This window comes from Arabidopsis lyrata (genome assembly GCF_000004255.2).
Source record: "Arabidopsis lyrata subsp. lyrata unplaced genomic scaffold ARALYscaffold_6, whole genome shotgun sequence".
Lineage (NCBI taxonomy): Eukaryota > Viridiplantae > Streptophyta > Magnoliopsida > Brassicales > Brassicaceae > Arabidopsis > Arabidopsis lyrata.
In genome coordinates this window covers 17,753,796-17,765,967 of record NW_003302550.1, presented here as the reverse complement: position 1 = coordinate 17,765,967, position 12,172 = coordinate 17,753,796, and the positions used below count along the sequence as shown (strand labels likewise).

The 12,172-nt window shown below is 35.1% G+C and overlaps 1 protein-coding gene across 2 annotated transcripts; it reads left to right on the top strand.

Moving 5' to 3' along the window:
* The first annotated feature begins 4,324 nt into the window (after nucleotides 1–4,324).
* Nucleotides 4,325–9,384, top strand: LOC9310561 (isoamylase 3, chloroplastic). Of its 2 annotated transcripts, none has more exons than XM_021021794.1 (24): nucleotides 4,325–4,553; nucleotides 4,633–4,681; nucleotides 4,756–4,815; nucleotides 4,887–5,044; nucleotides 5,118–5,211; nucleotides 5,315–5,551; nucleotides 5,707–5,811; nucleotides 6,039–6,143; nucleotides 6,307–6,441; nucleotides 6,555–6,641; nucleotides 6,725–6,776; nucleotides 6,901–6,964; nucleotides 7,122–7,221; nucleotides 7,314–7,414; nucleotides 7,547–7,598; nucleotides 7,683–7,745; nucleotides 7,881–7,970; nucleotides 8,047–8,119; nucleotides 8,210–8,289; nucleotides 8,364–8,468; nucleotides 8,555–8,653; nucleotides 8,734–8,795; nucleotides 8,875–9,001; nucleotides 9,075–9,384. In XM_021021794.1, the coding sequence occupies exons 1-24, from the start codon at nucleotides 4,447–4,449 to the stop codon at nucleotides 9,183–9,185; spliced, it is 2,316 nt and encodes a 771-aa protein (XP_020877453.1). In that variant the 5' UTR covers nucleotides 4,325–4,446; the 3' UTR covers nucleotides 9,186–9,384. The 2 variants fall into 2 exon arrangements, with proteins under 2 accessions (XP_020877453.1, XP_002874494.1); XM_002874448.2 differs by having other exon boundaries at nucleotides 4,326–4,553; nucleotides 8,890–9,001.
* Nucleotides 9,385–12,172: the final 2,788 nt, after the last annotated feature.

The window sequence follows — 12,172 nt, the reverse complement described above, 5'->3', positions numbered from 1 at the left end:
CATTGACTCTGCGGAGTTGCTAGTATCTATGTTGTACTTGTCTCCCTCAGCATGACTCCTAGCCCATTGTTCAACCCCAATGGAATTATCCAAATATTCAGCAGCTCTAGGATACCTTCTCCTAAAATCACCATACTGAATGTTGAACTCTGTCTTAGTATATACATGAGCGCATTCCTTGAATTTATCAACCCCTACGTCCTTGTCCCCAGTCAACTTTGGCCTAAGGTTTTGGGACAAATGCCATATACAATGACCATGTGATGCGTTTGGAAACACATCCATCACTCCCTTGATGATGCTTTGATGTCTGTCGCTTATGAAAACCAAACCATCTTCATCCGGTACTACCTTTCTCAACATTCTAAAAAACCAATTCAAACTAGCATGATTCTCACTATCAATTACACCAAACGCAATGGGGTAATGGTGACGATTAGGATCCTGAGCTGTTGCAATAACTAACATCCCACCATATACAGTTTTCAGAAAAGTTGCATCAATCACTAACACTTTCCTCATTGCCTTAAACCCTTCAATGCTTGCTCCTAAAGCGATAAATAAGTACTTGAACCTCTCTTCCGCATCCAATTCCACTTCCGTTACTGTCCCAGGATTCACCTCTCTCAACATGTGGAGATAAGCATACAACATCGTGTAGCAAACTTCAGGGTTCCCACGCATATCACTAACATGTTGTTTTTTCCCTCTCAAGGCGGTGGAGTAGGAACAATCCAAACCAAGTCTTCCTTTAACAAGAGTCATGATGGTTTTAGGATCCGGTGTTTTCAATTGACCACGAAAGTCCTCATGCAACCTCATGCAAAACACTTGCTACTAATCGTGGTGTGCCTTTTTGTTTAAAATAGCTAGTACTCTCCTCACACCTAGAGCATGTATGCATGTTTTTGTGAACTCTTACACTCCAAAAATCAGATTTCTTTATTCTAGCAACTCTTAAATACCATTCACAACCCATGGAAGCTTGACTGCATTCAATCATAAGTCGCACCGGGTCCGACTTCACACATCTCAGACCAAACAACTCGGCCTTTGCAGCTCTATTAACCAAATCCCATACTGCCTCCTTAGAAGGAAATTCTTGATCTTTTTCCAATTCCAAACCATCTTCCCATTCTTTAACTGTTTCCTCACTTGGTTGTACAGTCCGCGAAAGCTCAACATATTCATGCCTAACATCATTCTCACAATCTTCATTTACACCATTCTCTATCATGAGCTGTTCAATAATCGGTTCATTAACTATAGCAGGCTCTTTCTCTTGTTCTGATCCTTCCCCCCATCTAAACGTACTCAAGTTTGCTTGATTATTTACATCATCAGTCCTTACATCATCAGTCCTTACATCATCAGTCCTTACATCATTGGCAGCCACTTCCCCATAATTCAAACCGCATGAACTTCTTCTCTCTACTCTTGGTACTAGCTCCACCATCTGATTACTTTCAAGATTGCATAACTCCACATGCAAAACTGGTCTAAATCCCTCTTTATCCAATGATGTTAAGAATATACAAACATCCTCATCATCTAAAATATAAGACTCTCTCCTTCCTTTACATATCATGTAACTCAATTTCATCTTCCTTCTCGCTCCGTCTATAGCAATCTTCTTACAGATCTTATCTACCAACACCGGATATGTTATTCTCTCCAAAGATGTTGTCTTAAACATTATAGCATATACTGAATTGTTGCAATTCCACTCATGCTCTTCTGAATAGTACCCTCCATAGTCAAAATATATGTTTGTGTGGATCTTCTTCTTCATCGCACTGCAGATAGAACAAAATAAATCACTAATTTCGATACAACACTTATAACAGTTATACCAATTGTACCAGTCGAACTACACTATCATATATGTACCAGTTGTATTATTCAATTTCAGTTGTACCACGACCTTCTGCAACTAACGATACAAAGGAGGAGCTACATTCTAATTTCCCTCGGATTCAACACGATTCAACTCATAAATCCTACTATCTAGAGATTTCTACATCTACTATTGCCAAACTCTACCATTGCAAATACCTAAACAAACAAATTTCTAAACACTTACTTGGTTCAATCAAGATCCAACAATGGAGGAGAAGAAAGAAGGTCCTACGACGGAGTTCCGTCGAAATGGATGAGTCGACGGTGAGGCTAAGAGGAGGAGCGGGAGTAGACGAAACAAATGACGAGCTCTTAAACTCGATCCAACAATGAAGCTCCAAAACCGGCGCCAGAGCTAATGTCGGACAACGAATCCGACCTCAGCAGCTCCGGAGAATCTTCCGTTTGTCGTCGCCGGAGAAATGAAGACAAAGAACTCGATTGGATTTCGATTTCGATTTCGATTTTTCTTTGTTTTTTGTTTTAAAATTAATTCAATTTCTCCATTAAGGGTATAAAAGTATAATCCACACTATGGGTGGCATTCAGACTTTAAAATGGCAGGCAGGATTAATATTTCCGGTTCAGTGGCAAACAAGCCTCTGGCTCATTTGCATAAGAAAGGTGAGAGAAAGGTTTTAGGGTTTTTTAACTTTTTTTTTTTTGAAAGAATAGTGGAAATGCCCAAAACTAAATAAAGCCCATTTTCATACATCACTTCTCTGTTTTATAGTTTGAGAAATTATCTTAGATTGTGATTTAACGTAATTTTAGTTATAGTAAATATTAAGTGCTATTTTTTTTTTAGTACAATATTCAAATTTTGATTCCTGACCAAAAGAGAATATCTACAGCCAATTAATCTACTTTTCTTTGCAAATTTTAGTTTCTAGTTATAAAACAGGATTAGATGCTAGATGATCTGGTTTGAAACATATCCACATCGTTAACAACAAAATATATCACTCACCCTAATTCCAAGCAGCTGCTTTCAAATAACTTTTCATTTAGGGATCAACGGTAACAGACTCTGATCACAGTCCAACACCATTCCAGATTCGTGGATTACAACCAGCACTAAGAAAATGGTCTAGTTTCTCACTTTGACTTATGAGATCTGTATATTCGCAATTCATAACCATGTGCACAGACGTATTCTCTTTATTATTGAATGTCATGTCAAAAGAATAATCAGTAACCCAACAACATTTGTGTAAAATATCTAGCCAGAAGAAAATAATTACTAACTACAAGAAAAGTAAAAGTTTCCAAGTTAAACTGATTGTTTTCATGTCATTACTTGAGAGAGTACTAATGTTAGTCATAGTGGAAGTTTTTTTTTTTGTTTTCAAAAGTGATTTCGTCTAAATTTTTAGTATTGCATCACATGTTCAATATTTGTACTGACGCCAATAATTTGCTATCCGTTTTTGTTGTTGATTAGTGGTGAAGATCTTGCATGACTAATGTTAATTTTCTAAAATTAAAAAACGTAGATGGCTAGACCTTTGGACAAGTAACCTAAATATTTATTTACATGAAAAGATTTTAACCGATTAGGATGTATATAGATAATTTCCATCTCTTACATCCTCAGAAAATCGACTTCAGCATGGATGATTAACTAAAAATAAGTATAAAATACTTTTGGGTGATATGTAGAGTTAGTTATAACAAGTATTTTTTGAAAAAATAATTTGTTTTATTTTATAGTCCAAACAGTGAAATCTATATAAATTTAGTACTCGATAAATTAATATCTCGTTAAATTAATAATTTTTTCAGTCCTAAATTGATATTTTCGTCCAAATATCATTTATACAAATTAATAACCATGGAAAATTAATAAATTACACTGGTCTCAGTATTATTAATTAATAGAGGTTTTATTAGTTAGCACCCTTACAAATAATTGAAAAAATGACGTACTCGCAAACTAGTTAGGTTGCAAATTCATTCAACTGTTCGTTCAATCTAAATCCTTGGCTCACTTCTTAGAATAAGTCATAATTATATCATCTGATTGCACTAGCGTCCGTCTCACATAGACTTCTTTTGGACCACCTCCGAAATTATCTCTTTCATTATTTCAATCTCTTCCAAGCTCCTAAAGGTCAGATATTGGGTGTTAGATCAGAGATCTTGACAAGGTCTAAGACCAAAACATATCTTCGAAGCTAAAGAATTTGAAACAGGGTAGGTTATTCCAACTTTACCCGCCAGACTTTAAACCTTCTAATCCACTCCGAGTCTTTCCTCTAATTCAATTGAATCCGAGATAAACCGGTTCAATCTCCAAACCAATCCCAAATTCATTGATCAAACCCCTTTGGTTTGCTTTGTCGTGCAAGAAGATATTTTCCGGGAAAATGACAAACAGAGAAAATCTCCAGAAAACACTGAAACTCGTGCTTCCGTTCACGTGGCAATCACTTCCAATGAACGATTCTCCTTCGTTTCTCTCAAAGTCCCATCACAAACCTCCTTTCTCCGAGAATCTCACTACAAAGATTCGAAAAAAACTCCGATCATTGAAGCAACGAAGATATGCTTACTTCACCTTCTTCTTCTTCTTCTTCTACATTTGATTCATTCTCTTCCAATTTCTCTCCGGTACTCACTAATGCCTTCTCTGGCTTCACCATTCCCATGGGGTTTGTCACTTTGATTCTCTTGATTTGAAATTATGATCCGGATTTGAGTTCTGATTCTGAATTGGATTTGTTTTTGTAGATTGAATTTCAGTAGGAAAGTGATCGGAGCTCGAGTTTTCTCTCGGAAGGCACGTCTTCTTCGTAATCCCTAATCTCGTTCTTCTTCTTAGTTTTATGATCTTCATTGTTTCATCGTAGGTAGGTTAAGGATCGTTCAACGCTTAAGGTTTCTTGTCGTCGTGCACAAGAACGTGTGGTTGAGGTAAATCTCTTGGTTTAGTCTTGCTCTTTTGCGATTCGAATTGTGATAAGTGCTTCTTTGTTATTTTCTAGGAAGAAGCATCTACAATGACGGAGACTAAGCAATTATTCAAAGTTTCTACTGGTGAGGTATCTCCTCTTGGTGTGTCTCAAGTCGACAATGGAATCAATTTTGCTTTGTTTTCTCAGAATGCTACTTCTGTTACACTCTGCTTATCACTTCCCCAAAGGTATAACAAGTTTTTTTTTGTTTTGCTTGCTTAATCTGTGACGCTAATGTTCTTTGGTGGGTATATTTTGTAGTGGTAAGGATGATTTGAGTGATGATGGTATGATTGAGTTGGTTTTGGATCCCAGTGTCAACAAGACTGGGGATACTTGGCACATTTGTGTTGAGGTAGTCTCGTACGTTGAGGAACTTCTTTAGACAGTTCGTTTCTTATGCTATCTTTTTGTTTTCTCTCTATTTATTGGCTGTGGATTTTTTTACATTTTGATAGGATTTGCCTCTCAATAATGTTCTTTATGGTTACCGTGTTGATGGTCCTGGTGAATGGCAACATGGGCATCGTTTTGACCATAGTATTTTGCTTTTGGATCCCTATGCAAAGCTAGTTAAGGGTCGCAGCTCTTTTGGAGATAGTAGTCAAAAGTTTGCTCAATTTTATGGAACTTATGACTTTGAGAGCTCGCCATTTAACTGGGGAGATGACTACAAGTTCCCTAACATACCTGAGGTACAATTTTCATTTGTCTCCTTCAGCTAGTTGTTGCACGGTTCTGTTGATGAGCTATATTTCTGACTGGATTATGGAATTTGTATTACTACAGAATTTATGGTTTCTTCCCTAGTTTGTTTCAATATTTTTAATCATCTGCTACTGTTTTGCAGAAGGATCTTGTTATTTATGAAATGAATGTTCGTGCTTTTACTGCTGATGAATCCAGTGGGATGGACCCAGCTATAAGAGGCAGTTACCTCGGTCTCATTGAGAAGGTGATTATATTATACTTCAAACATATGTTGAGATGCTGAAATTACTGCACATTCATACTTACTGCTGATGAGCACGAGGGTTAAAGCAGGAGTCATTTACCAAAAAATTAAAAGTGTACATGTGAAAAGCTTATTCTGATAGATATTGAGGATATGTTTCATCTGCTTGTATGTTTATGTACAAAGCTTGTTTTATAGCTCACTCTCTTTTTTTCTTCTCTTAAAAGATCCCACACCTTCAAGATCTGGGTATAAATGCAGTGGAGTTATTGCCAGTGTTTGAGTTTGATGAACTGGAGCTTCAGAGGCGTCCTAACCCTAGGGATCACATGGTAATCACGAATCAGCAATTTACATTTCTGTGTGCTTGTAATATTTCTTGCAGGTCTTATTGCGATGGTAGCTATAACTTTCTTCCGTTTTCAACTTAACTTGAGCCTTCATGAATGGAAGTTTCAGTGCTTACCAAACCTGAAAGAGAATTTTTTTTACTAGGTTAACACATGGGGTTACTCGACAGTTAACTTTTTTGCTCCGATGAGCCGTTATGCTAGTGGTGAGGCAGACCCAGTTAAAGCTTCAAAAGAGCTTAAAGAAATGGTCAAAGCCTTACATTCTGCTGGTATAGAGGTAGCAATGCCATTGTCTTGCTCTTGTTTTCTTGGGGCCGATGCAGTTTGTTCCTTGTTGAACTTATTGTAATTGATTGTCTTCAGAAGTTTTCTTACAACTTTTCTCTGCAGGTCATTTTGGACGTAGTTTATAATCATACGAACGAAGCAGATGACAAATACCCTTATACCACTTCATTTCGTGGCATAGACAATAAGGTGAGTCATAAAAGGATTAAGCTGCATGTCAGTTTATTTCTTTTCTTATCTTGGAAATCTAAACAGTGAGATCTATTCTGCAGGTTTATTACATGCTTGATCCAAACAACCAACTGCTTAACTTTTCTGGCTGTGGTATTTTATTTTGAAGCTTATATTTCAGGCTTTACTTTTCAAAATTCCGTACTTCAAATGAAAGTTTGGTTTACAGTTTGCTGCAATATGTGTGCTCAACGTTTCTTTTGTTTTCTGTTTCCAGGGAATACACTGAACTGTAACCATCCTGTTGTTATGGAACTAATACTAGATAGCTTAAGGCACTGGTATGGACAAAATCTATGTTAGCCACTGTAAATAATGGACCAAATATCTTGCAGCTAATCCTGAAACATGGCATTGATTTGAAATTGACAGACTTTGTGGTTACTTCGAATGGTTAATCATTCCTGGTTCTGCTTTCTTCTCTTTACCTAACTGCAGGGTCACTGAATATCATGTGGATGGTTTCCGATTTGATCTTGCTAGTGTGCTTTGCCGAGCAACAGATGGATCTCCACTCAGTGCTCCCCCACTCATTAGGGTTGGTTTTAATGCATTGTGCTTGCATTTTTCAGAAAATAAAATATTGAATTTTTGCCATGATGTACATTTTGAAATTTCTTATTGAATCAGGCAATTGCCAAGGATTCCGTTCTGTCAAGATGTAAAATAATTGCAGAGCCTTGGGATTGTGGAGGATTATATCTAGTCGGGAAGTTTCCAAATTGGGATAGGTAACCGTTTTAGCTTCATAACTAGCTTAAGTTGGTACTTCCCGATAGTACTATACTTGGTAGTTTCTTCAAAATTCATGCGTTTATCAACTTTGTGTAACTGGTATGGATACTGGATTTTTCCCAAGTCAGGTGGGCTGAGTGGAATGGGATGTACCGGGATGATGTTAGAAGATTTATCAAGGTATACAACAGTGAAGTATTTTTCTCCTATTCTTGGGCAATGCATGAATTATTGCAGAAAAACTATAATATTCTAAATGTTTAGGGTGACATTGGTATGAAAGGAAGCTTTGCTACTCGGGTTTCAGGATCTTCCGATCTTTACCAGGTAAGATTCATTCAAGTTATTAATTTTTGTATCAAGTCTGAATTTTTTCCAGGGAACTCTTAGATGCTTTTTAACTGCAGTAGAATCCAAGTAGGTTTCATGATAACATTGTGCTTCCCCTTTTCTCGTATATAGGTTAACCAGCGGAAGCCTTACCATGGTGTAAATTTCGTGATTGCACATGATGGATTCACATTGCGAGATCTTGTATCATACAACTTTAAGGTACTTTTTATTTCCAGTGTATTGATTTTAAAACCTGAATAAGTCTTGTGCTATACGCATCTCTTCTGTATTATAGCACAATGAGGCCAATGGAGAAGGAGGAAATGATGGATGTAATGACAATCATAGCTGGAACTGTGGTTTTGAAGGTACATTTAGAATCTCACTTCACAACATTCTAGCATTGTTGGTTTCTCTGTATAATTTCTTATTCCAGTTAATACTCTGTTTCTTGACAGGGGAAACTGGTGATGCTCACATCAAGTCTTTACGTACTCGGCAAATGAAGAATTTTCATTTAGCTTTGATGATTTCTCAGGTACGTATTGCCAACATACACCTGTTTAAATACTGTTAAAAATCCATATGAGACCAACCGTGATCAATGATCAGGGAACACCAATGATGCTAATGGGAGACGAATATGGACATACGCGGTATGGTAATAACAATAGCTACGGACATGATACTGCTCTTAACAATTTCCAGTGGAAAGAGGCAAGTCTTACATCTCACGGTTTGTCCTTCTTTGTTAACTACTGATTCCCCCATGAACTGTAATCATTTCTTCTTTCTAAATTCAGCTCGACGCAAAGAAGCAAAACCATTTCAGGTTTTTTTCGGAGATGATCAAGTTTCGACATTCACACCATGTACTCAAGCATGAAAATTTCCTCACCCAAGTAACTAAGTAACCTTCTCTTGTTTACATCTATTTCTTGAATCTTGGAGTGCTACTCTAATGTGCAATGTTTGTCTAAAGGGCGAGATTACATGGCATGAAGATAATTGGGGCAACCCTGAGAGCAAGTTCCTAGCTTTCACGTAAGACACAAAAGTCCCAAAGTTTCTTACTTAAGTGTGTTATACTGCTTAATGAGTCATCTGATTTCAGATTAATAAGTGATTGTTCTTGCAGTCTCCATGACGGTGTAGGTGGCCGTGACATCTATGTGGCATTCAACGCCCACGATTACTTTGTCAAGGCTCTGATTCCACAGCCACCACCGGGAAAACAATGGTTCCGTGTGGTCAGTCTTTCTTTCTTTCGTCTTCTTTAGTTCTCTAATTCCATGACTGACTCAATTGTTATGATTTCCACAGGCTGACACAAACCTTGAGTCACCGGATGATTTTGTGAGCGAAGGTGTGGCCGGCGTGGCTGAGACCTACAATGTGGCTCCATTCTCTTCAATCCTTCTCCAGTCCAAGTAAGATAAGCACTCACACGAACAGCTTCAAGCTTCAACACAAATAACGCACGGTAGAGGAAAAAATAAGGTGTATGAGTTATGAGGAAAAGATCCTCATGAGTGCTTGTAAAACTTGATTACATGTAAAATTATAAAATGTACGATATTTCCAATCAGAAATAAAGAGATATATAGAGCCATGGTACAGTATTTTATAATCATGGAATATGTAGTATTATTCAGTTGTGTTTATATACGAACTATATGTAGTGCTATTATTAATTTAAATCTAGTTAAATGTACCACCTATGTTATGTAAAGTTTGATAATCCAAATAATATCATAAATCTTCATGATTTGGGGTTTTACAACCTTTACTTTATAATCGAAAACTACATTTCACCGACATTTTGAAATTATTCAAGCTTCGAACCATATCCTCCACAAAATGTAATAAAGTGATGTTGCCAAATAAAGTATACAGGATTTGTTTTTTTTTTTTCTGTAACGAATTGCGGATAATAAAAGAAGTCATTTCTTCTGTCTTTCAACTTAAGGTGACTCACCACCTACTTACCACATTGATATTGTCATCTTCGAAGAATCCAAACCATTTTTTATTGTTAAGTAAACATTCAAAATCGTTCTAAAACTCGAGAGTATCCGAGGTTCCATTCCAATTATTAAAACACTGAAACGTTACGTTAAAGCGAAAAAAATATACTAACAAAAATCCATTCCTAAAGAATAAATAAAATAGATGCTTCGATCGTGGAGTCAAAGTTTAATAAAAATACTACTAGAATAAGAAAGAATTCGCAAGACTAATGGGAAACACAACCGCGTGGTAGTCACTAATCCGTAATCACTAATCATAATGGTAAGTGAAAGTTTAGGTCACATTAATTAAAAGTTGAATAATCTCGAAACCTTGAATTAATCCACGTGGTTAGGGCAGTCTTTGGAAACAACGCGTAGTTGGTGTTGGGGTCGGTGGTCGACGACTTAGCCAAATCCATCGGACGGCTCATGTTTTTATCTCGATTTGTTTCCATAGTTGTTTTCTTTCTTCTAATGATACGTGTATCAGACGAAAATAATTTATTACTTCCACTTTCCTAATCATATCTACGTTTCCATAACAATCTTGAAATAAACCCATAAAGTATGCATTAATGCATGTAATGTAAGAAAAGATTTGGATCAAGTTGGTGGTTACGCTATCTAGTAGTTTACTGATATTCCAAATCGTTTTTTTTTACTTCAATAGATTTGTTCGTTGAACAACTTATTAATAGCAGAATAATTGGAGTATTATTGATGAATACGTGTAAGATAGAGACAGAAAATATTTGGCAGGTTATCAACAATAAAAATTCAATTTCACATGTAGTAATTTTTTAAAAACATTTTGGAATATTCTTTTTAATAACAACAAAGAAAAAAATTAAGAAGTTCAACTATATTCCAACAAAATATTTCCGTGTCCACTAATTCTGGCATAGGTTTGGTAAGATCAACTTCGATTTTTACACGAATTATGTAAAGCCTCATAATTTTCCTTGTGAAATCATCGATTTTCAGTAGTACATCTATTAGATAGTATAGTATGTTAGATGGAATGGAATATAACTACCCATTTTATTTGTCGCCTATTAATTTTATCCATCAATAATTAACGAGAATTCGCACTATTATTTAGCAACAAACGATGAACAGTTAAACAAAATATGTAGCTAATTAGCTTAAAATTATTAAAAATACAGCAAAACATCAATAAATAATAATATTAAACTTGTAATACTCCCTCCATTTCGTTTTACTTGTCGTTTAAGGTTTTTTCACACAAATTAAAAAAAACATTAAACTTTCGGCTTTACCCTTTATTAATATATTTTATAAATTTTTTCATTGACCAAAACATTAAAACAATAGAGATAATACTGGAATTTTTACCAAACATTTGCATTGAAAACCTAAAACGGCAACTATTACGAAACAAAATTTAAGTCCTAAAACGCCAATTGAAACGAAACGGATGGAGTATTTTATTAATATAAGAATTAGTCAAAGAATTAATTTGGGATTGACGAACTGTAATGATTCATCGAGATATTAATTTATAAAATTATACTGTAATTAACAACAAATAAATTCTATCAAGAAAAAACAACAAATTTATTTTAGTTTCTAATAGTGTGTTTTCTTATTATGTGTCTTGACATACAAATTTAATTCCACATACTTCTAGGAAACAAAAAAAAAAAAGAAAAGAAAAAAGCGTTAATCTTTTAATATATTATTTTTGAAAAAGATCATAAACACTTAAATGACCAAAATAATTAAAATTTTACCGAATGACATAGCATAATCGTCTAATGACATAAGTCGTAAAATAAAAATTTGTAGAATGAAAAATCGTAGAATTAAAATTTACAAAATACAAACTTTCAAAATGAAAAATCCCATTATGAAATAAATAACTATATATTTATTTATATATCTGTATAATAAATTTATGGGAGACTCACAAAAATGCCCCTTTTTCAATACCCCTTTTCAAAAATGCCCCCTATGGATGTCCATTTTTAAAAATACCCCTTTTATGTACAAAATGACTAAATTACCCTTCTTTTAATAAAAGATATCATAAATATATAAGGAAATATAACAAAATTAGGTCCACAAAATACAAAATATTTTTTGGCGGGAAAAGTAACAAAATTAGGTCCCGCCAAAACACTTGTAAAAATTTGTAAAACCTTTAAAATACCTTGTAAAATTTTCCCGTAAAATTTTTTCCCGCCAAAAAATTTTCCCGCCAAAAAATTTTTTTTGCGGGAAAAGTGATTCCGCAATTTTTTTGGCGTTAAATTTTTGGCGGGAAAATTTTTCCCGCCAAAAATTTACAAGGTATTTTAAAGGTTTTTTACAAGGTATTTATAAGGTTTTACAATGTATTTTAAAAGGTTTTACAACGTATTTACAAGGTATTTATAAGAAGGTATT

Coding starts and splice junctions, on each gene's coding strand:
- LOC9310561 (XM_021021794.1), top strand. CDS start 4,447: ATGCTTACTTCACCTTCTTCTTCTTCTTCTTCTACATTTGATTCATTC. Junction 6,642..6,724: donor TTCGTGGCATAGACAATAAG/GTGAGTCATAAA, acceptor TCTATTCTGCAG/GTTTATTACATGCTTGATCC. Junction 7,746..7,880: donor GATCTTCCGATCTTTACCAG/GTAAGATTCATT, acceptor TCTCGTATATAG/GTTAACCAGCGGAAGCCTTA.